The sequence below is a fragment of the Opisthocomus hoazin genome, chromosome 21 (genome assembly GCF_030867145.1).
Source record: "Opisthocomus hoazin isolate bOpiHoa1 chromosome 21, bOpiHoa1.hap1, whole genome shotgun sequence".
Lineage (NCBI taxonomy): Eukaryota > Metazoa > Chordata > Aves > Opisthocomiformes > Opisthocomidae > Opisthocomus > Opisthocomus hoazin.
Window position 1 is genome coordinate 4916174 of NC_134434.1, and position 24444 is coordinate 4940617.

The following is a 24444-nucleotide window of genomic DNA, read 5'->3' on the forward strand; positions in this document are numbered from 1 at the left end:
CTTTGTCTACTGTGTCTTTCATTCTTTGCACCTCTGATCACACATGACGAGCCGCAGTAGTAACTGCACCCACTAACATCTGTCTCCTAAATGGCCGTGCTCGACGCACCCAGACTGTCCCAGCACCTCTGCATCTTTCTGCTCAGCTTAATGGGCAGCTGAAAAAATGCCCCAGCACCTGCCTATTTTACATCAGCATGGGAATGCTTGCTGCCTGTGCTGTCAGGAGATGTCATGGAGCTAAATCGCACAAGACAGCCACTGATGGATTATGGCACCCAAAATTAACAAGAGAGATATTTATATTTTTACTGCCGAAGCCTTGGAATGAGTCCCTTTCTGTTTGGCAGAGCTCCCCCAGAACCGCATTAGAAAGCTGCTGAAGGCTAAGGCAGATGCTTGCAGAAAGTGAGTGCTGGCTTTGTTTACTAGGTAGTTACTCTCACAGAGAGGAATTCAGCCAGTCACTTTGATCTTAAAGGTGACACCATTATTTTTCTGCCTTTCTTGAGTGAAAGTGAGCTCAGCTTTGGCCTCTTTTTCAAGTAGTTTCACTTGGGCACAATGATTTTCTTGGGCTGAGTCACTCTGAGCCTGTCTTTTTCTAGTCCTGGCCCAAATTTGCACATGATTTTGGTCGTCTCCTGTCAGGAGAAACTCTGTCAGAGCTCCTTGGTGGCAAACTCTTAACAATGAAGCATACGGTGTCTCAGCAAAATCATTGCAATGCTGTATGTGGAAGGATGCCAAAGCCAGCCTGTAAAGTGGGGGCTGCTTTCGGAGCTCCCCGAGTCAGGCTCTGTTCAGCAGCGCAGTCTGCGTGATGGATTCTGCTCCGGGGCAAAGGGTATCGGCAGGGATGGGACAGGCAAGAGTCTGTCCCTTGTGAACCAGGCTGGGATGTGCCACTGCCACCACTGAATCAGCTCCTTGGATTGAGCCTGTTCTTCATAAGTGGTGTATTATCTTTCTCTCCCGCTGCTCGAAACAAGAGCTCAGCAGGCGTTTTAATTTCAACAAGCAACTGGAAGCAAGAGTGTTTTTCACCCATGAATCTGCAGTTGGTGTCAGAACCTCTCCCTAACTCCAGGGGAGCGTGACGATGAGTAGCAGAAGCCACCCACAGACCTGGTACATGACCCGAAGGACCCTGTGGCCCGGACAAAGTTTTGTCCATCTGCCCCGCAGTGCTGGCGTTCGCTCTCCCTCCCTGACAGTCTGCTGGCAGTCAGCAAGCTGGCTTTCAGGGCAGATACCATGCCACATTGCTTTTTGGACTATTTTCTGTTTGGCTGAATTTCTAATGCCATAGTAATTACTTAGGAAAATTCCTTAATCAAAATCACATTTGTGGAGGTAATGAGCAAATAGGTCAAGGAGAGCAATGTGCGTTATAAGCAGGATCCGCTTCCCTGAGCATCCGCAGAGCTGGCTGCCTTGAAGGACCATTCGGGAGGCCCTGGGGGAACAGGGGAGTGGTCCAAAGTCTGTTTGAAGTGCGAACAGTTTAACCAAGACTGTGCTTTTGGGTGCTGTACATTGGGGATGCTGCAACACACACCTCCTAGGAGAGCTCTGCCTAGCACAGCCCTGATTCACACAGCGCTCCTTGTTGCCGGGTCTTCCAGGAGTACATTGTTTTTAAGGAGATGCCCTTAGTCTCTGAATGGATCTTACCATCAGCTTCAGTACCCAGAGGTCTTAGAGGAAACCTGGTTGACAGAAGCTGTCCTGATTTCTTGGAAGGATTTTCTGTGCTTCCAAAACATTGCAAGCACAGAATAGATTTTCTTCAAGACTTCATATTTTAAACAACTAAATACAAAGATGAAGTAGGCACTACTGAGATCTAAAACCCCAGACAGGTGTTCAGCATCCCCAGGTAGCTCCCTGTCCGATGGACAGCTTGCTGGCCTCCCTTCTCGCTGATGCTGGAAATCGTTTCACTAGGTTATGATCTTCACACAGTTAAGTCCCTGCTGTCAGCCTCAGATTTGAGACTTCAGAATAATTCCACAGCACACACAACCTTTTGTCACCTCACTGTACATCTTTTCTAGATCACTAAAAAACACACTGAGCAGCACACATCCCAAAGTAGATCTTCGAGGACTCTAACCATTTGCCCAGTGCAAAACCTGACTGTTTGTTATCATCCATTGCTTTCTGTCATTTAATCTGTTATTAATTCTTGAGAAGACCTTTCCTCTTATCCCACAGTATTCTCAAGCACTTTTGATGAAAGACCTCACTGACAATTTCCAAAGAAAAATGACTACACTGCCTTGACAGAATCACTTCCATCCACACGTCAGTCGATTCCTTCACAGAGCGCTAGCAGGCTCATAACGCGTGCCCTCCTTTCACAAAAGCCATCTTGACTCTTTTGCTTCATTTTATTGTAATCCCTCGCAGTGCTCCTGCTCTACCAGCTCATCTTTCACATTCCCAGCATCGTCTCTAAAGCCTTTCTAAAGACAAGCATTGCCACCTTCCACTCACCCGGCACAAAGGCTGATTAAATGGTTAGACTGAACTTCAGGGTAACTCAGCAGCTCTCCTTTAAAATCCCTTGAGTGAATATTGTCTAGTCCAGACCACTTTCTACCATTTTATTCATAAGATTCTGTACAAAACTTCACTGATTCTTCAGTTTTAGGGAGATGATCAGAAACAGCCCCTGCACTGCATGTGGAAATCTCCTGTCCTCTCCCACCACAGAGATTAACAGTGCAAAGATTAAAATGTCAGTGGTTTTGTCTTCCTTGAGTACCCTCATATTTTGAAGACACACACTGCCATAATTTTCTAGCAATCTCTGCCTAAAATTTTTCCCTCCTTTAGATCAAGACATCAGATTACACAAGAAAAAAGATAACATTTTTCTGTTGCAAAAATCTCCTTTCATCTAGCACAGGGGAGATTCCTGAAGCACACATAACCCTTGTCTAGGAGAGAGACCTCCTTCAAGCTTAGCTTTGTCCCAAAAACTAAGAGTAATTCCAGTTTTGAGCCTCTGCAACTCTGATAGTAGGAAGGAATTGTTTTTTTAAGTCTGTTTCTTTAGCTATAGTAAAGGAATTGACATAATTCATGAACAGAAAACCAAGAGCAAAAGCAAAAAGAATCCCCAGACCTACCAAAGCCAGACTTTTCATTGCACACGCTTCCTCCTGGGAGAGGAGAAAACACATGCAAGCCCAAACTGAAGTTAGCTGTGGTCTTTAACACATTGCTGGAAAGCACACGGGCACTCACTTGAGAAGATCCACGCTCCTTTCCCACTTTATCCTTCTCTTGGGGAGGATTCACCTTCTCCAAAGGCATGGTAACATCTGGACTTTGCCTTGTGCCTCCTGCCTACTCCTGAGCTAAGCCAACCTCCCTCAGCCAGGCACTCTCACACCACGCAATACCAGAGGTGCCCAGGACTAAGTGCTGGTATGACAGGAGCCACCCTTTGAACCAGGCAGCGTCCCCAAGCTGCACGGAGACCCTGAAAGGAGTGAACTTGGCATCATGCCAGTGCCACAGTGCTCCGAGGCTCTGTTACTCAGAAGGGTGTCATTAGAGACCCCAGCACGTGCCGTAGGGGTGGGATGGGGTGAGTCTGGGAGGGCTCATGGAAGATTAGTGCTGGGACCAGACTCCATCTCCTGGTTTCTTGCCATGCATGCCCTCACCAGCAGGGCAGAGCAGTTTTTGCTAATTGAAAGTTCCCCAGAAAAGCCTGACTCCCTGATTTATGAAGGGCAGTGCAATTAGCCTCATAAACAATTCAAGAACTTAAATCAGGAAAGGGCTGGCTGGCAGCAGACAGTGAAACATTAATGATCTTACAGCTGCTCAAAGGTAAATATTTCATTAGCTCCACCAAGTATCGTTCTGACAATTATGTTGACCTAACGTTCACAGGTGTCACCCTGCGACTTCATACAACACTGGGACCATGCATGTGCAAGCAGAATTAAATCCCCACCCAAGTGACCAGGCAGTTGGGGTCTGTCAGCTCCTAAAGAAGTGTATATGCCTGTGAGCCTGGACACGGGTGGACAACTGTGCATGGTATGACAGCAGAAAGGTGAGAACAGGAGTTCAAAAAGCAACATTTGTACTTCTGTAAAGAAACCAGCACTCCCCGAGCTGCCACAGGATCTCCCTGAGTGCCAAGGGCAGGAAAGCAGCTCTTCACATTGAACTCTTGAATAGTAAAGTCCAAGCATGGGAGGACCAAATGTCTCAAGATCATTGGGTTGTCCTACAGAGAAGGAACTAGATCTACAGAGCAGAATCCTTGCTCTTCTGGTTACTAAACTGCATAACTTGAAAGGAGGAGGACCTGGATCATTTTCTCAGTTGATTCCTCACGCCTCCAGATCAACCACGCTGATCACTGGTACTGGCGTTCACCACTTGCCCTACTTCAGGCACTTGTTCTCCTTGCTCTCCAGTCATATCGACCCTGAACCTGCCAGGTGCTCAGCACGGTGCTCACCCCGTGAGATCCCGGCTGAAGATTCTGGAGATCCTGCACAAAATGTTGACTTTTCGCATTGCAGCCATACAAAAAATAATTAGAGAAACTGACAGACAGACAGACAGACAGAGGAGCTGTCTGGGGGTACCAGCAAGTCTGCAGCAGCAACACTGCTGGGAAATGAGGCACAAAAAGCTGTGTGCTCTTCACAAGAGGCAGAAAGACGGGTGAAAGTGGCACTGAGAGCCGGGTGGGGAGGGAGAATTCAGTTTGACAACTCGGACAGAACATAATCTGTTCAATTCAATTAAAAATGTTATCCTGGACTTAAAAAAAAAGTCTGCTCAAAATCCATTGGTGAATAGTTACGGAGAAGATGTTAGAAAGGAGGATAACTGTAGGACCTGAAGATTGCTGCAAACCTGCACAGTGGGACACAGGTTTCAGTAGAAATCTTTGTAATGTTCTCAGTCATATACCACTGAGAAGTGCGTCATTGTGGGAGAGTTCAGTTCCCACCTCCAGCCCAAATAAATAACACCACTGCTAATAGGAAAGCCCAGTTATTTCTGGATGCAACAGCTGACTTCCGTCTCTCCATTCTCCATCAGTCAGGAGGCCCACCAGAGGTTATGCTGCCTGGGATGGGGGCTTGGCTGCACAACGCAGACCTTCCAAAAAGAATCCAGCTAGAATGTAGGTGCAACTTGACTTTAGAGAACAAAAAGAAAGATAAACTAGGGGGACAGTCTGGGATGTCAATGGACTACAGGGCTCAGAATCTGAATGCTGGAAAACCTGGAATTTCCTCAAATCTTGAGGCTAAAACTATCAAACCAAACTAAACTGAAGGTCTTGGCTGTGACAAATGTCCCATGATACTCTCCAGAATCAAGGTTTGTCCCTATTTTAGATACGTGACTCTTTGCCTCATACAGAAAGTCTGGAATCCTTGGAGGAGCGACTGTTCTTCGGTTGGAAAGTTGCAACCATATCTGTAGAAGATTCTTGACGGATGCTTTGCTGCTGCCTTTCCCTGTATCTCCAGACAAAAGCAGTGGGGAGTTTCACAGTCTGGCTCTGCACAGACCAGGCCCACCAGCCATGGCAGGGGCTACAGAGCTGCACGGCTTGGGCAGTGGAGCGAACCACCTTCCCTTTCCAGCCATGGGCAGACAGGGTTGTTTTCCTTTTTCATCAGTCAAGAACTTCTTGCCCTGCTCAGATGATCCACCTTCAGCACCTGATGGCTACCTCTGGGCAAAGCCTCATAAGGTCCACAGGCAATCTGCAGAGGATATGAGAGCTGGTGTTGGCTTTTCACGGCTGGCACAAGACATTGTTCTGCGTTACTGACAGTCTCCTGAAGGACAGGGCAACCTCCCAAGGGATCTCATAGATGTCAAGCGACAGCCACAGTGCTAAACAATCACTCTCTTGCATGTCAGATGGCATCACAACTCATGACAAATTGTCTAACCCCTCAGTACAACTCTCCCACCCATAAGTCATGAGAACAGCAAGCGCTGATCAGAACCTCTGCTTATCTGCCTGAATCCTTTGATGGACAAGCCCACTCAAAACCATGTTAGGCAAGTGGAGGGTGGAGGCAAGTGAAGAGGTGAGTGGAGCCATTAGTCCAGCTCCTGGTGCTGCCCTCTGCCAGAGAGGAGGAACTGAGGACAAAAAAGGATGGACAGTAAGGTAGGTGTGACAGAAAGGCTCCTCTTCCAACTTAACTCCTCCAGCCACGTCACACCTGAAGTTCTCTGGAGTCATTCCTCTACCTCTTAGATGCTCACCAAGGAGGATGACCCACACACAGCAAGTAGCCTCAGAAGGGAGAGGACATCAGTTATCTCTGTGCTGTGTGATTCTGCCAGTGCCAGGCACTGAAGTGATGCAATGAGGGCAGTCAGAAACCTGGAAACTTGGAAGAAGAACCTCTGAGATCCACAATGACCAACCCCAAGGCAGCAATTGGATGCTTCAGAGATAGAGGTGGTTGGAGCTACCTGACTGTAGTCTGTGCATCAAAAGCCCTTCCAACTTCAGACCCCCGCCCTGCTTCCTGATCACTGAATATATTAATATTTAAGTAGGATTTAATAGAAAAACTTGCTCTGCTGAGCTGTGCAACCTGGGTGCCACACTCCCTGTCTATGATCTCGGGCAGCCTGCAGCACTTCAGTTTGCTTAATGCTGCACTTCTATAGGTTATATTGTGTGGACACATCTCCATATCTTTCTTGCATCCCCCAATCGTCACAAACTTAATTCCCTGAAGAGTTCCCCAAGACCCTTCCTATAAGGGCCCTAGCACTGTTTGCTACAAGAAAGATGGGATGTGTAGGATGAGTGCAGGCTGCCTATGAGAACAGTACAGGGAACTGACACATTGGTCTGAGAAAGACCGGGATTGCAGGTCCCTCTGGCAAGCATGATGTAGACAGGAGCACTGCACTCTGCCCGTGGAGCTTGCCGAGAAGTGCTTTGTCGGTAGAGAAAGCTGTGGATCCAGGGAGGGAAGATGTGAAATGAAAGGAAGTGCACAGAGGTTGCATTACTGCAGTTGGGAGACACTGGGTAGAAAGCCACAGATTTGAGAATTCATATTTATCTCACTGTCTTTTCAGAGGGGTCATTCTGAGCATTGGAGCACCACTCTGTGACTGGCAGCAATTGAACATCTTGTATGGAGTTTGTTTTAGAGAGCAACAGTTATCCACAGAAGTGAGTTAGCACTAGAAGACAGAGGTGTTGGCACAGCTGACAAACCAGGGACAGATTTGGGGAGAGAGCTGCAAAAGGCCATCCACATATATTAGAATTATTTTCCTCAGAAGGATTTGATGAGATGTGAACTATATTATTTGCTAATGTTGCAGTACAGAGCCTGGTCCAAAGCCCAGGAGAGTCAGAAGGAACCTTTCCATTAACTTCTCAGATTGTAAATGAGATTGTGACAGATGTACTCCCTTTTTCTTTCTCCTCAAATATTTTAAATCAAACAGAAAGAGTAGTTAGATTTGTCCTTTTATGGAGGAGAGCATCGTTCCTTCTTAGGTATGCTCATATAAATAGCCACACGGGAGCCTTTTCGTGTACCTACAACAAGTACAACGGTCTGAGGGTAATAAAGCTTCAGAGAAGAGGAAGTGAGGCAAGACCCGCTAAATCCTCCAGCTACCCACACACGGCTGATGTGCCAGAAGGAACGGGGACTACACCAATGATAAAAGCTGCTTGCAGCCAACAACAAACGCTGCCTTCAGATCTTCCACATGAGCCAAACCTGCCTGTTATCTTCCAGTCTAGAAAACACCTCATGCTGAAAGCCACCAGAAAACACCCCTGGCATATCCCAGAAGGTTGAGAATACCCTGGAGATATGAGCACTGTGAAGGAGAAGCCAAGCTGCCTCATGCAGAGAAACACTGCTGAAAGAAATGGGAGGGCAGCCCTGCAGACTCTTCTTAAACCCTTTGCTCTGCCCAAGCGCAGCATGAGACAAGACAGTAAGCGACAACTGGTTACACTTTTAGGATTTAGATGCCTAAACCAGAACACTAATCCGCTCGGTTTTCAGAGACTTCAGAAACATCTTCTGCTGGTAAATGCTCACACTTCCCCAAGCTGGGGTCTTGCAAGGTCTCCGAAAGCTGCACATCTGGATGTCAGATGAGCTGTTCATTACATACTCAAGGACTGATTCATGAGAAGTTAACCGTGATTTTCCCAGTATCATATTGAATCTCAGGTGTCAGTAAGCTGAGCTGGTAGTTTTCCACGACAAGGCTGCAAGAGTTACTTCCAGCTTTGCAGAGCCTGCGTGCCACTGCTGTTCATGGAGGCTGTGGCCAGCGGTCAGCTGTGGACTTTACTGCTCCTGGTGATAATGCCAGGTATAAAGAAGTGAATCTTTGTTTCAGCACATTTCTGCGTAATTTTAAAGTCAGCAAAGTCAACTGGGCAGCAAAGAAAGGAAGGTGATAGTGATAAAAGCAGAGCACAGATTCAGTTGCAATATTTGGGCACAGGTCCAACAAGTGGGGAAGGAAAGTTTACTGATTGTGGCACATTCTTAATGGAGTATTGCTTCCAGCTCCTCACCTCTGTTTACACTTCTACAGAGTGTGATAGGATCAGCAATCATGAAATGGGGGAAGCTCAACACGTAGAGTGTCCTTATAAAGATTTCATTCTTCACAGTGTCAAAAGCAACTAGTTGCATTACTTTCTGGAGGTCAATTTAATTGTTGTCAATACCAGTTGCAAATTGGCTTTAACATTTTAAATTGATGTTTTCTGTAAACTGCTCTGATTAATGGAAGAAAACATTGTGTTTCTGCCTTTCATCTGAAGATCTAATGCATTTTACAAACAATAATCGATCTAGCAAGGCACACAGAGGCAAACAAGGAGAAGCAAACCTGCTACAGAAACGATTTTACCCTTCCACAGCACCCAGTAGAGCTGCAGAATGGTGCAGTGCAGAGCAGCTGTTTAGACAGCGGGCTAAGTTGTTTTTTTCCCCAAGGAAACTCCTGAGCAGCTTAAAATTAAAACACCTTAACTGCAGGCATAATTGTTTTGATTGTAGAATGCCACCATGGTGTCATATTTGAGTTCTGGAAAATCCCAGACCTGCTGGCCTGAACCTCAGCCCACTTCATCTCAAAGTGCGTGTACCCAAGGTACAGTGAAGGTGCTGACAGTCAGTCCCAGCTGGACACCAAGTTCCCAGAGCATCTAAGCACAGGCTCTCCTGCTTGCTTGCTCCCAGGCAATCTCTAAAACTCCTACCCCAGTCCATGGCTACATGGGGGACAGCTCAGTGGTTACAACTTCAGTGCTGCCTAAAAAGGGTAATCCCTCTCAGCCCTGCTCCTGATTGCACGCCTACATTTCATCACATGACCTCTTCCTGAGCTGATTTTGCTGGGTTAATGAGTCAAACCAGCTGATGGAAGAATGTGACAGCACCAGAGTCAGGGCAGAGGATGTGAGAAGAAGAGCACTGAGATCTCTGCTTCAATGGCAGACGTGCCAGTGAAACTGCCACGAGTGCTTGTGAAACTGGAGCTTGGGAGGAAGAATGGGCAAGCTTGCGGATTCAAATCAAGACAACAGGTCAGGGCTCAAATCAAAACCTAGCCAGGAGTATGACTCCCCTTGCCTACTGCATCCTCAAGCCCCACGCGACCTGCTGCCCTCCCATCGCTGGGGCTGAGCTTTGTGTTGCCCCTTCATAACCCCCCAGACATATTTCCCAGAGGACCTGAGCCTAAGCAGCTGGTGAGTGCTGAGATGGCATGGCAATGGCTTCAGCTACAACACCCAGCGCTCTCCAGGGGAAGGAGGATCTCCCAGTCCTGCCCTTTCCCATGGCACTCCCAGTTCTCCAGAATACCTGTGCCAGATACCTGCTCTAATGGCCCTCTGCTCCCGATCCTTTCCCAGATCTGGAGGGGGAGACAGAATCACAGAATGTTCAGGGTTGGAAGGGACCTCTGTGGGTCATCTAGTCCAACCCCCTGCCGAAGCTGGGTATGGAGTGAGGGGACACACCTAGCTTAAACACCGTTCCTTCCCATCACCCGCAACACAGACTTTGTAGCATGAGCAACACGGGACGAGGGCAAGAACTGGCCTCCCCCCTTAGGTGTTACCCTCCAAAACTGTTTCCATCTCTGCTTTTGTGTGTGTTGAAAACAGTATTTCTGTGCCATTCCCAATCCAGCTGTACAGATTCAGGGGCTGGGAAAGCATCCAAATGCATCAGGTTGGAACTCCTACACACAGAGTCTCCATCCTCCTTAAGTCCTTCTCGCTGCTCCTGACCAGCGTTACTGTGACTCTCCTGCACCCACCAGTCCCCCTTCCCGCAATCCCACAATCCCATCAGCCTCGGGATTTGCTCTTAAAGCCAGAAACCGCTACACATAGCAAAGCCCGGTTCTGGACAGGAGACCCACAATCCCCCCGCTCCTTTGTGCATGCAGCAAGCAGGCGGCACGGGGCACGGGGAGCTGAGGCTGCGATCCAGGGCATCGCTCCGCGTGTGCAGCACATGCCCACGGCCACTCCGTCCCATGCAACGTGCAGGTCCCTGGCTGGTTACAAGCCTGCATTAGACTCCCAGACTTTTTTTCCACATTAATGCCTCTTCTCCACTGGAGCATGGTGCCAGAAAAGCCCGCTTCAATTAATTTCTACATTCTCCATGTGTTTTATGTTATTGTTTTCAGCAGGTTGAGTTTCACTGTGAGGCTTTGTTTCAAAGTAAATCTATATGCTTAATCCTCTCTCCTGCTCACAACTTGCATTAGTCTCTCTTAAAAAAAAAAAAGCTGTTACCATAGTAACCTACAGTTTCTAGATAGTGCTGTGGATGATAAGCGCTGCCGTGCCTGGCCTTGTGGCTCCGGGACTGCACTCTGAAGAATGAATGCTGAATTCCACCAAAACACTTTTAGCAGGCACCTGATATTTATTCCGTAGCTCTGGATGTTGTTACTCTGTCATGGCTATGTGGTTCATGTGAGTATCAAGACATTAAACTTACACACATGTATATACACACACATTCCACCTACCCGTTTTTTTCCCCGCAACAGTCAGACTTTCTTTTTTCTTTTATTTTTTTAATTTTTTTTCAAATTTGTCACTTATTACCTGTTTTGACACATGAAACCCTGACATCAGTCATGGGAGATATTTGGACGTGAGAAACAAGAAAATGTTGCAAATGTTGTTGCTTTTTATTCTCCAGTAAATTCACTGGTAAATACATCTGCAGTGGGGATATTTTATTGTCTCATGTGTCTTGTTAGTGGGGCATAGTTTTCCCCAAGGTTCTTTTTCACAGATTACCCTAAAACTTTACAGCTCAGTAAAACACTCAGGAGACCAGAATAAATCAATAACTAGAGGCGGAAGTAGGTGCAGCCTCAGTCTCGCCGAGGGAAGGAGGAGGTTGCGTGGCTCAGGAGAAAGCTGGGGACCACAGGATTAGTGGGCAGCACGTGTTAAACCCTTACGGCTGCTCACCACTGAACAGCCCTACAGCACCAGGTCCTAACCACTGGCAGCAACAGAATCACAGAATCACAGAATCATTTAGGTTGGAAAAGACCTCTAAGATCATCAAGTCCAACCGTCAACCCAACACCCCCATGCCTGCTAAACCATGTCCTGAAGTGCCACATCCACACGGTTTTTAACACCTCCAGGGATGGGGACTCCACCACCTCCCTGGGCAGCCTGGTCCAATGCCTGACCACTCTTTCAGTGAAGAAATTTTTCCTATCTGATCCTAATCCGATTTAAACCTCCCCTGACGCAACTTGAGGCCATTGCCTCTTGTCCTATTGCTGGTTACTTGGGAGAAGAGATCAACACCCACCTCACTACACCCTCCTGTCAGGGAGCTGTAGAGAGCAACAAGGTCTCCCCTCAGCCTCCTCTTCTCCAGCTCCCTCAGCCGCTCTTCAGCAGACTTGTTCTCTAGACCCTTCACCAGCCCCGTCGCTCTTCTGAAGAGGGAGGTTGGATGTCCCAAACAGTAAGATTAAGAAAGGATAATGAAAGAAATATTTAACAGTCAAAAAGATCCATTTGGAATCAGGGCAGTTAAGCTCATTGCATTGTAGCTCATTCACCCGACTTTCCAACCCATCCTTTCTCCTGTGTTTTTTGGATTACAAGTGCTTAGCAACAAAGTCTTTGCTTTCCAAGGCAAGTGTAAAAGCTCTCACTTGCTGTTAGGACACAGGATTGAAGGAGTCGGGTCTGTGCCCCTGTGAGTTGCAGGAGGAAAAACCCCTGAGCATTCAGAGAAGGACTGAAGCACTCCCTGCGGCACCCATCCCCTCCGAGAGGGGCTGACTGAAGGGAAAGCCATGGTCCCAGGGCAAAACCGCTCTCTCAGAACCTGGGCAAAGTGCATAAATTACTCCAGGACAGATATTCACAAGGCTTTAGGTATTTATTTTGAAGTCAAGGGAAGATGGTAACCCAAGAACCTTTGGAAGTAAGGCCCTTGCCTCTCTGTGCTCCATTTCTCCATCTGTAAAATGGAGACTGGCAATGCCACAGAGAGTGGGAGTTCAAGGGCATCAGCTGCTCTGCTGCTAGGGGTGAGCAAACTCCTATGATGTCTAACACTGTACAGGCTAACTTAGGTCCTAGATAAGTGAGGAATCTAGATGCTTCACACCAAAGAAGATAGCAGCTAGTGTCCTGCCTTAGCTGCCCTGCACCAATTCCAGCAGCATCCAGCCCTCTCCACTCTGCTGGACTGATCCTCCCTTTCGGCAATGCTGTTCTGGATGCCAAGACACTGAGTAACTCTTACTCTCAAAATTTTCTGAGACAGAAAAATCGGACATTTTCTGGTGGCTCAGAAAATTTAACCCATTCGGGATTTTCCTGGGAGGGAAAGCTGTGGGAAGCATTGGGGCTTACCACAACAGGGGTGCTCTTGGAGGAAAAAGCAGATGGAGTTGCTCTGAATTTCCTTATCTTCTGCAGATCCTAGAGGTTTCAAAGCTGGTCATGTTTCTTTCTTTTCAAACATCAGTGAATGGCAGCAGGAGTACGGAAAGAAAAACCCTGTTCCTGGAACTCTCTGAGTGTTTTCCAAGTGGTTTCCCTAATTCTTCACCTGCCTGCACCTTAACTAGTTTCTTACAACTGAGTACAGGGGCTGTAAAATGCTGTTGTGGGGACCGGGGGAACATTTTACACCTGCTTTGTATTCCCCTGAACAGCTGCAAATGACAACACAAACTGTGAAGCAGCAGGGAATTTGAACGCCTTCGACATACATTTCTACCCTGATCCTCGGTAAATTAATTCAAATAGTTGCTGGGGATTTTGGGGAGAAGCTAGAGAATTCAGTGAATGAATAAAGGAAGCAATTTGAAGCAGAGACCAGATGGGAGACTTGGGGGAAAGGAGAGAGGGAAACGGGAGAAGGATGGAAACGGAGAAGGCATATATAACCTGGAGGAAGTCTGAGAAACCAACCACGCTGGCTCACCCTGGTCTTTAGAAAGGGGCCAAAGCCCACCCTGAGCCCGTAGCCCAGGGAGAGCAGGGCCAAGGGCAGCGATCTCCTCCCCTACGCGATGATTAGGATGGAAGTACTCCCCATGCTGCTCTGCCTATATTTGGCTAGAGACGTTAGCTACCGTTTCCATAAAGATTAAAGACCTCTCCTGCATTTGTTCACATTCAGAACAAGTTCAGAATATGCCTCTGGGTGGAAGGCACTGCTGAAAACAGCACTTTGAATATGTACATCTCTGGAACATCCTGACACAAATGCCTTATTAAAAGCCTTCCCCAGATATATCAGGCTAATCAAAGCGCTACCCTGTGTTGTTTGCTGCATTCAAAGTGGTAATCCTGTCAATAAGCTGTTCTTCACACCTGCAGGTACCCCTGTCCCTAGCGCAGGTGAACAGCAGAAGATTTTTCACACTGGAAAATTATCTCCATTTACCCCTGCAGTCAGCTCTTCGCTGGCACATCTGGAGCTGGTTTCAGACCAGCACATTCTGTTGGTGAGGCAATTTGATACTCTGAGAAGAAAGAGGCCAAAAGTATGTAAAACTAGGCCAGAGTCTTTCCTCCATTAAGTACAAAAAAAAGCATCTTGCCATTGTTCTTACAGTCTCCTGATCCTGGAGGTAGTTAGAAGCAGTGTAATTCCAAGCACAGATTTTGCCTCCCTGCTTCATGCTCAAGTAGGTGACATCTGGGGACCCTTCACTGCTGAAAGCATTGAGCAGTGGCAGCAAGGACATCCTTGTCCTGAACATATTTGGAGAGATTCTCCTCCCACATAGCTTCCCACATCAGTCTAATGGTCCTGAGTATCCCCTCTCTCACAGGCTGGCAATACTATCAAGGTGAATTTTATGAAAAAGAGCAAGAATGAGACTGAGAGAATAAGGGCTCAACTCAGACCATGTGCTGTCCCGGAGCATCACAGATTTGCACCAGCTGTAAGGCTGGGACATCAGCCTCCCTGACCCACAAGGGTTTACCTGAACCAAGCCCAAGTTCCATCACTATGGTAGCACAACACTGTTTTACATCAGCCAAAGATCTCTTTCAAATTCTTACTTGGAGTCTTCTGTGGTTTGGTCTCGGTTTGGGAAACAGTAATGAGACAGCTCCCTGCGCAACTGTTCATCCTGAGCTGGCTACCCCTCTATCACCAAGGCAGTCAGAAAACTCCCTTCTGACAATTTCTGCAGGGACTGAATCTTGCAGGTGCTTTGCTTAGCCACATTTTGGGAAAAGCAAACCAACCCCTTGCATCTGACTCTCAAAAGGCCTTTGAATATCCAAGGATGGTATTGGAGGTAGTCATCTGAGCCAAGAATCCAGTCATAATTTTTCTACTCATGCTAATGCCCATCAGCATCACGGTCAGAGGAACTGCCCTCATCTTTTCTGACACATCAGTTGACTGCAGATGTTGCAGGAGGATTGCCTCTGGCTCAAGCTCTGTCTCTTCTGCCAAATGCAGCACCTTCCTCTATGGGAGCACATTGCTGCTTATGTATGACGTTTCCCAAGCCCGTAGGAACTACTGACCTTTCTCCCATCTATCCTCGTTCTTGCCTATGTTTGCTGGCCATCCACTGAACAGATGAATGGCACTGACCTTCACAGCAGATGTCAGGATAGATAACATGGCCAAGGAGAACAGACAGTGGAAATGTTGCTAGAGTTTTCCTTGCAACACCCCTAAAGGTGCTACTGTGATAGAGACATTAAAAATGCCAATAGATACCTAGATGAGATGGATTTCGTGTAATCTCAGATTCATCATATTTTACCTGTTAGTCACAATAGCAAACACTGAACTCACAAGAGGTCTGTGTGGGCTGGAGGAGCATTCCTGTCTACAGAGAGTGCTGTACCTCATACTAATCAGGTGGTGCACCGCTGGAGACGTGTGCTCTGACCCAAGCAATCTGTAGGCACAGCTTTCAGCTCTTCTTATCTGCAAAGAGCCTACCACCACCAAAACAGCAGCACCGTATAAAGGCAATGAACAGAAATGTCAGTGGAAGTGAGGGTAGGTGGAAGGGGAGATGAACCGTCCCCTGCCATCCCAAAAGAGGATGAGCTTGATTCTCAGAGGAAAGCTAAAGTGGCGACAAACTCTGGAGAGATGCTCTTCAGACACTTGAGATGCTCAAGCTTGGCAGAATCCAGAAGTATTCTGCTACCAATGAATAGCCAGCTCCCACCTCACCTGGGGAAGGTGGCCATTGCAAAGCAGTAGGCTGAAGCCTTCTTGAAACCAGCACCCTTGTCTGAAGAATGACAATTGCCTCCATGTCGAGGACAGAAAGACCTACTTCTTTCTTTCCCTTAAACAAGCATTAGTTAGACCTGGGTTCTTCTACCTCAAAGCTCAACAGAGAAGCACAGACTAATCCTAACAGCAGTCCCCGCCCCGTCCCACAGCAGAGCGCACTACATAAGCTGGAAGGAGCTGGCTGGGAGGCAGCTATCACTGCTTGGGGATGGGCTGGGAACCGATTACCAGGTGATGAGCAATTGCATTGTGCATCGCTCACTTTTTGTTTTCTTTTTGGGTTTTTTTTTCGATTTCTGTTGTTGTTCTATTAAACTGTCTTTATGTCAACCTACAAATTTCCTTTTTTCCCAGTTTTTCTCCCCATCCCACCAGGAGGAAGAGGGAGAAGTGAGCGAGTGGCTGCATGGTCCTAGCTGCCAGCTGGGGTTAAACGCAACACCATCCTGTGATCGTCTGCTGGGACCCTTGGAGGGCTGCCTGAGTCCCTGCAGGAAGGGCAGCAGCTGGCACCTGGGAGACGGACTGCTTTCCGTACCTGCATCAGGAAACACCACGCACCACCCAGCAAGCTCCGTGCCGCAGGCATGGCCTCAGCAGCACCTGCACACGCTGCTCTGCTTGGACTCTGCTGCCTCAGACACAGACCACCGCAGTTTGTCACTGTCACCCACAATCATCTTGTTCACTGACACCAAACAAGCCTAATGGAAAAATGAAGCTATGCTTTATTTAGCAAGACTTCAGAGCACCCTTCTAGTTATAAGTTTGGAAACAAAAGTTCCAAGTAAAACAAATATAACACTCAGTCTCAGTCTGTATGTAACAACTATAGTCCCTTCTGGTTGCTTAACCTCTCGTGCTCTGGAGTCCTGGGACAAACGACAGCCAGCAGACCTGATACTTATCAGATCCTGCTACAAAACTTTACAGCTGTGATCTTCTCAAGCCAATTTGCAGCACCAGTGAGCAGTGTTTTGCCTGGATCCTACTACTACAAATTACTGCCTTCATTTTTTCCCCCAGCTGTCCCCCACTGCCCTCCTTTTATTTCATTTCTTCCCTCCTCCCCAAAAAGCAAGTATTGATGGTGACCCCTCTTCTACTTCCACACTGGGGCTTTATAGCTTTATTCTAGTTTAACGTGCTATAACCCATGCTTGTTTTCCAACTTTTACTTCCCTCCCAATCTAAAGGATTTTAGCATTCAGTTATACAATTTCCTGATTACTGCGATAATCTGGAGATCAGCTGAGTAACTGAGTATAGTTATAAGTGAGCATTGCCCTATTCTGCAAATGAAACAGTATAAAAAAACATTTACCGTATAGCTGTTTCATGAGCTCATGAACTTTTGTAAGTGATTCCCTTTCTGTCGCATATGATATATGAGGGCATGTTAATAACGGACACAGCTGAGCCAGGAACAAGCTCTTATGGGCAAGCTACAAGAGCAAGTTTTCCCTTCCCAGCTTTGGCAGGGGCTGGGTGGGACGTTCGGTCCAACTGGCTGCCCGGAGGCAGAAGTGATCCGTCACCCCCGCAGATGCCAGTGGCTGGGGAAGGCTGTGCTGGAAGGAAAGTCCCTCTCCTTTGTAGCTGGGCTCGTGAATATCTTCCTTTTGGTGGGCTCCTGTTGCTTGTGGCTTGCCTGTTTCAGCCCTTACTGAACTGTAATGGCGTTTCTCCTTCACATGATATGGGCAAACACACAGACTAGCTGAGGGTGAATGAACAGACTGGCATCTCTAACAGCATGCCTGTTCCCTCCCAGCCGTCTTGCCTTGCTCATCTCATGTCCCAGTCCTCAGCTCGGACCAAGCAGACTCCTGACCGGGTGCTGTCACTTTCTAGTGTGACCATTTGTACCAGCACCTCACTCACGATACCTGTGCTCTGGTCCTTGCATCCTTGTGTGCCTCCACTAATGCAGCAGTAAGTCTTAAAAATGTCCGTTGGAGCCATCAGCTACCGACAGACACCAGAGAAGAACACTGCAATTACCAGTTCCCCTCGCAAACCTTCCCATTTGCCTTTTCTCAGACTTGACAGTGCCTAAACACCACACCTAATTCAGAATTCCAGTATCCAGTTGGTCTCTTCTGCTGCAAGCAAAGAATTTGTTCTGCATTTTTGTTTGGGATCCGCCTGCCCTAACTGAACAAGGGAAACCAATGGGAAGAAACAGGGTGTCTTCAGCAAGGGATTCATCTCATTGTAAGGCGTATGTCAGAGTCACTCTCTGATGATGCCTATACCTGTTTACTGGCCATAAAATCTTATTTCTTGTGTTTCTATCCTGCAGCAGAATCACTTCTCCTCTCAAGAGCCAGTCCCAAGCCCTAGATATGCAAAAGCACCTTCCCCTTCCAGACAGCTCGCCTCATGTACTGTTCTCCAGCCCAACATTTTATTTTACAGGTATAACTCTCTGGCATACAAAATTACAGGGTTCACTGGCCTCTGAGTGAAAATTGGAGAGCAAAGAAATCCTTCTTAGTTCTCAGGGAAATTATTTTGTTCCCAGCAGCAGGGGAGGCTTCCAGAGAACATGGTCACCTGGTCCTGTCTCCATAGGGTGATGCACATTGCAGCAAAACCCTTCTAACAGTCACCTCAACGAGGCAATGGAAATCAAAGAGTCACTGCCCTCAGTCATGGGCCCTTTCCACAAAGAGCAGAGCACACTGAGCCCCGCAGGTTGTGGAGCTGTCTGAGCTCCTGCTCGCTTCTTCCCCCAGCAGGGACCGTTAGCAAAACCTCCTCTGATCGCAGGGTGACACAGGTCAGGAAATGCCACCCTGGAACTTCTACGTGAAGCTGAATAGCTTGTGACTGAATGAGGGCGTCTCTTTGAGGCACACATCCAGTCGCAACTGAGAGATGGCAAGTGATGGCAAGTCTACCACAGCCCACTTAACAAAGGTGGTCAGCAATCATCGAGACACTGTTCTGACAATTACCAATATATGAAGCATTAAACAAATCAGAACAATATCGTTACCTAAGAGGCTGGCATCCTCGGCCACTGGGGAAACCAAGGCCAAAAGCAGTCACATGATTCGACCAAATTGCCCCAGCCAGCAGAAGTCAGAAAAAAAATTGTATGTCCCAAGTCCCAGGCCAATGCTCCCGGTGGACCTCAGGCCAGTCTCTTTAAGCTCCTGGGATATCATCTAGGTCACCTTCCACACCTCTCAGCACACGCCTGCGGTTCACCTGACTGAATAAGGTGGTCCCAGATCTGTGGATTTCTTTCTTCTCAGCTGCTCTGTGCAGAGAGCCCGATTATGCTTTACAGCATAAGTGTTTTGTTGGAAACACACAACGTTCTAAGCTTAATACAAGCATTATGGTATAAGCTGAATTTATACCTCACTGATTCTGAATTTTTAAAATGCCTAGAGAGACAGCCACTCTGTTCAGCAAAAACCTTACAGAATCACCACCACGGATCCCTGCACTCCCCCGCTCTATCTGATTGCCTCTTAAAGCCATTTATTACCCTAATTTTAAGTTTACAAAATCCACTATCGTGAAGTGTGTTGTTCTGCTGACTTCTAACATACCACAGGTACAACCACCTCTGAAGAGAGAGAAGGAAAGCAGCACTTACCCGGGTTACTTTTGGCGGTGCGCACTGGGGTGTAATGGTTTTTGGAAGATGTCCTGACTGGGGTGTTTTCTTTGGGGGAGGTATCTATGGCCGAGATAGTCTCTCTTTCACAGTGTGCTATTGGGATTGGTCCCTGCTGCCTTAAGATGTCAGCCAGAGCCCTGGGGAGAGAAAAATAGGGAAAAAACATATTTTCACACAGTAGCTAGAATGGCATTCACGATTTTAACTTCCACAGTCACTGTGCGAGTCCAGCAGTAGCTGGATTTCTACCATAAACAGAAAAAAGCAACAGAAAAAAGCAACAACAACAACAACAAATATATGGCTTAAAAGCTTAGTTTCCTTTTGTGTGTCTGCTGCATGTATTTCCAGGCTTGCCTGGCCTTTGTTGAGCTTTTCATACACTTCCACTAATTCACTTCACCCCACGGTTATGTTCTCTCTCATCCTTTTCTTGCTGCCCGTGACAGTGCAGATGACCTGTTCTCCACAGCATAAAGCACTGCCTTCATAAAGAGTAACCACTGAACATGCCAGAGCCCTAACATTCAGGCACTGTGATCTTCTAAAGGTTAAACCAAAATTGCCCCGCACAAGCCAAACTTCTTTAAGATTGAATTAGATGAGGAGTCCGGTCCCCACACTCCTTAAATCCTTGCTTCTTCAGCACAAATCTCAATGCACAGCAGTGACAGGAAAACCAGCAGTCCAGAAGAAAAGGGTTAAACAATTCTCATGGGTTACTGTCAGCAGAGCCATTAGCCTACCTTTAGCTTTTTGTCCATTAGGGATTTCTTTAATGGTACTGAGGTCTCTCTGCTATTCCCCAAGAAAAACAAATGTCACACAGTTCAGTTGCATCCAATGTTTTCCCCTTGGATGAGTGGAGACTCAAAGATTTTTCTCCTCTGTGAATATCACGGACACAGTGGAACAATTATAGCGTGAACTGCACGGATTTTCTTAGTGCAGCCAAAAGCTATCTCTTGAGCCACAGGAAAAGGAGGAAGGGGGTGGCTTTTGTGGATTATAAGGGACAGTGACATTTTAAAGATGATAGAGTTTGAAAGGTTCTGTTCTCTTGGCAGAGGGAATATGCCTAATGTCACCTCGGGTACCAAGAAAGATATAAGGAGGAGAAATTCCTTCGCCACATATTGATGTGAATGATGCTGGTGTTGCAACTGGTGTTGCTCATATCTACTAGCATTCCTTAAATGCCATTTTTCTGGTCTTTCATACGAGAAATACTTTGGGACCTAAGTCCATTCCATTTTCCAAATCATTTCCTCTACAGACTGCTATCCTTGTGCATAATGAATTGCAGCAATAAAGTGCTCTACAAAAGAAACTCTTGGAAGATCTCAGAGGCTCCAGAAGAAGATTACATTAGTTCACATCCACCCTGTACAGAATAAGAAATATTTTAACCTTATTTGATTATTTATTGTTTGTAGAGAGAGCAGGCATAGAGGTTATAACCAATCTTGTGATATGTATGTGTGCACACATACTGACAAACATGGAGTAAAGGTGTCACACACAGGGACATGAGAGCACAGATTTTTTTTGTGCTAAGATAAGCTCAGAGAGGTGAAGGTGGCAGCAATAAGAGACAGATACTTAGCTCTGTCTCAAATCAGGGCTCCTTTTGTTTGCTCCTATGGTTATTCCTCACTGGAGAAACGGAATTGGTATTTGGTGTTCTCCAGCAGAACCTGAACTCCCATTGATTGACACAGATCTGTGGGTGCTCGCCATCTTTTACAATCAAGCCTGAGGTAACTCAAGCTGGTCACCAACTTACAGGCCATGTTTGAAATTCTGGCCACTTGTCCAAGGTGGTACAGAACATGAGTGGCAGAACAGGGACCTGAAGCTGGGGCCTGAATTCCCTGCTCTGTGTGATATTGCATGGTTCGCTCCGGAGGAGAGGATTCATTCAACCACCAGTAATTCTGCTGGCTTTTCTAGGCGAATAGCTCCCCACCGCATTACAGATCTTGCTGATTGGGGAAGATGTGGGAAGCTAATGAGGTCTGTCTACTTGGCACCAGCACGCAGAACATCCCATTGGAGACAACACATTTTCTAAAGACAGCAGGTTGGCAGAACTGAGCCCTTACAACATATCTCCAAGATATATTAAGCATTAGATGACCATTTAATGGTATCTGCAGTACAGAAATGCTGAGAGTCATTTTTCAATCACAGAGATTGTATTAGGACCATTATTTACTGGCCCATGGTGGCTTGGGCTCATTTTGAACACTTGTCGAAGACACTCTTATTGTCAAGAGTGTAATAACTCAGAGTTCAGAGGAAGATGACATCATGGATAACACTAAAACACTATCTACCACTTAGCTTAATATAACAGAGCAAGCTAGGCAGAAAAGGTCAGGTCAGGGAGTGGTGCACACTCAGAAGGGGCTGTGTGGGATGAGGTACACGGAGGCAATACAACAAACTCAGAGATGGGGAAGTGGAGCTGGAGGTACTGGTGGGATGGAACTGGAAGAGCTGAACCCTGAGCCTGCTGCCCTCCACGAGGACAAAACCACGTGTCCAAGATAACACTTCAGTTTGTGAACAGTTTCTCACAAAACTATGCTTGGTTGTTTCTTTGGTTACAGCCAGGACCTGAACTCACTGATCCTTACCACAAACAAAAATAAAACTCAGGTGATCAGAATGGATTTAATCCCTTCTTTGTTTTTCATCCTGAAGAAATAGTAGTACGAGCTACTCTCTAGGTTAGTTGTCGGTCAGAACATAAGAAGAAAATGATTTCTAGTTGAGTGCCATCCACGCAGAAGGGAGGAGACTGTTACTCTCAGAGGAACTGAAGAAATCACAGGTTTTACTCAGGAACGCAATGTCTGCCGCGTCAGGCTATACACGAGATAAATTGAACGTAACTATCAAAAGCAGACCTAGCTCATAGGTGTATGGGACTAAAACCATGTGAGTTCAGCAGTGCTGAAGGTGTAATCTTCTAACACCCTAGACACAAAGTGTGTGTCCTGAGGTTCACCCTTTGTGCTCTTCTCTAACATCTACAGAGAGAAAAAAGACTGTTCAGCACCAGGAGAACAAAACATTATAGGTGGAGGAGAAAGTCAAACTTGGATCAAACTGGTTAGTGCCTTGCCAATTCATTCACATTGTTGTCTGTGGTCTGGTTTGCTTCCATCAAGCACAGCGGGCTGAGTCCCACGCTGGTGGAAGGTCAGTCACACTCAGCTGAGGAAGGATTTGCTCAGTATAAGTCTCTTGGGTAGAACGGTCTAACTGTCCACCACAAAAGCTTCAATAATAAGAGAGTCATAGCATCACTTGAAATATTTGGGTCCTGCATGTGCAGCCATTTGGGTACAATTAGTCCCGCTGATGTCAACAGCACCCAAATCACCTGCACACGGCTATGAGACACTTCTGAAATCTTTCTGTGATGACACATCTCTTATCTCAGGAAAACAAACCTCACTCTCTGGAACGTGTTACCTGTGGCGGCGGATGGAGCAGTCAGAGTTGCGTAACTGTACAATCGTATCCCGAGATAATGATTTATGACAGCTTTTTCATTAACCTCATGTATGTGAGAAGACTAAAGCTTCTCCCCCTGTAAGCCCTGAACAGACGTAGTGACATAAGGGATGTTGTTCCAGACCAGTGCTGGACCAGCAGCACGGCAGAAAAACCTGCTGATGTCTTGCATGGCAGGACTTCCCAAGGCAGAGCAGGTCAGGTCCTGCTCTCAGGTGCCTCAGCAGGGAAGGTTCTCATGCAGCTCTGGACTAAGGGAGCACTTTGGCAAGAAACACAGTGGGATGAACACCGGGACCCTAATGCAAAGCAGTAGTTATGGGCATTTTCAAAAGGAAAAACAAAAAACGAAGAAGAAAGTCTTGTTGGAAATACACCGGGCCAAAAGGGAAGGGTGTAAGCAGTAGGGTAGCAAGGCTGGGGATCAGCTGGGGCCCTGGTGTTGAAAAATGCAATGAACAGACTGCTAAAGAGAAAAGAGAGCGAAGTCAAGGCAAACTGGGAGAGGGGCAATGGCAGGGAGTGACAGAAAACCAGAACAGAACAAGGAGAAAGTGAGCAGAGTAGTGTAAAATGGAGGAAACACAGGGAAACAAACCGCAGCGAAGACCAGGCAGGGTGTGAAGTCCAGCAGATCCGTGGAGGGTATTAATCTCTCAGTCCCAGCATGGAGATGTGGGAGGGGAAAGAGGAGCTGCTTCGTGCAGTAGGGAAGCAAATATCAGTAATGATTTTTCAGGCTCGAGGGAGGTGATCCTTCCCCTCTGTACAGTGCTAGTGAGACACATTTGGAGTGCTGTGCCCAGTGCTGGGCTCCTCATGTGCATCATGGAGTGGGTCCAACGAAGGGTCACAAAAGTGCTTCAGGGCTTAAGCATCTCATATATAGGGGAGAGGCTGAGACAGCTGGGACTGTTCAGCCTAGAGAATGAAAAGCTCAGGGGGATCTTATCAATACGTATCAATGACTGATAGGAGGGTGTAAAGCAGATGGAGCCAGGCCCTTCTCAGTGGTGTCCAACGACAGGACAAGAGGCAAAGGGCACATATTGAAATACAGGAAGTTCCCCTTAAGCACAAGAAGAAACTCTTTTACACTGAGAGTGTTCAAACACTGAAACAGTGTCCCAGCAAGTCAGAGAGTCTCCATCCTCGGGAACATTTAAACCTCAAATGGCCACAGTCCTGGGCAACCTGCTCTAGCTGACCCTGCCTGGAGTCTGGACTGGCTGATCCCCGGAGGTGTCTCCAGCCTCAGCCGTTCTGCGATTTTGTAGGCTTTGTGTAGCAAAACCAGACTGTCCCACTGGAGGGTCCAAGCACCATAAAGAAACAGGCTCAAAACACAAAAGAGCAAACCTACCCTAGGGAGCCGATCCCAGCCCTTCCAGACCCAGACTAAAGCAACGACTCCCGTGGAGTTTCTTCAGGCTAGGGAATGTCATTGACAGC

General features: G+C 47.0%; 1 protein-coding gene across 1 annotated transcript in view; it reads right to left on the bottom strand.

Annotated features, from left to right (window-relative positions):
- SHISA6 (shisa family member 6) overlaps positions 1–24444 on the bottom strand; it is a 258361-nt gene that overhangs the window by 224059 nt on the left and 9858 nt on the right. The window contains exon 2 of the mRNA XM_009936214.2: positions 19441–19601. Coding sequence (XP_009934516.2) covers positions 19441–19601 — 161 coding nt within the window. The remainder of the gene's footprint in view (positions 1–19440; positions 19602–24444) is intronic.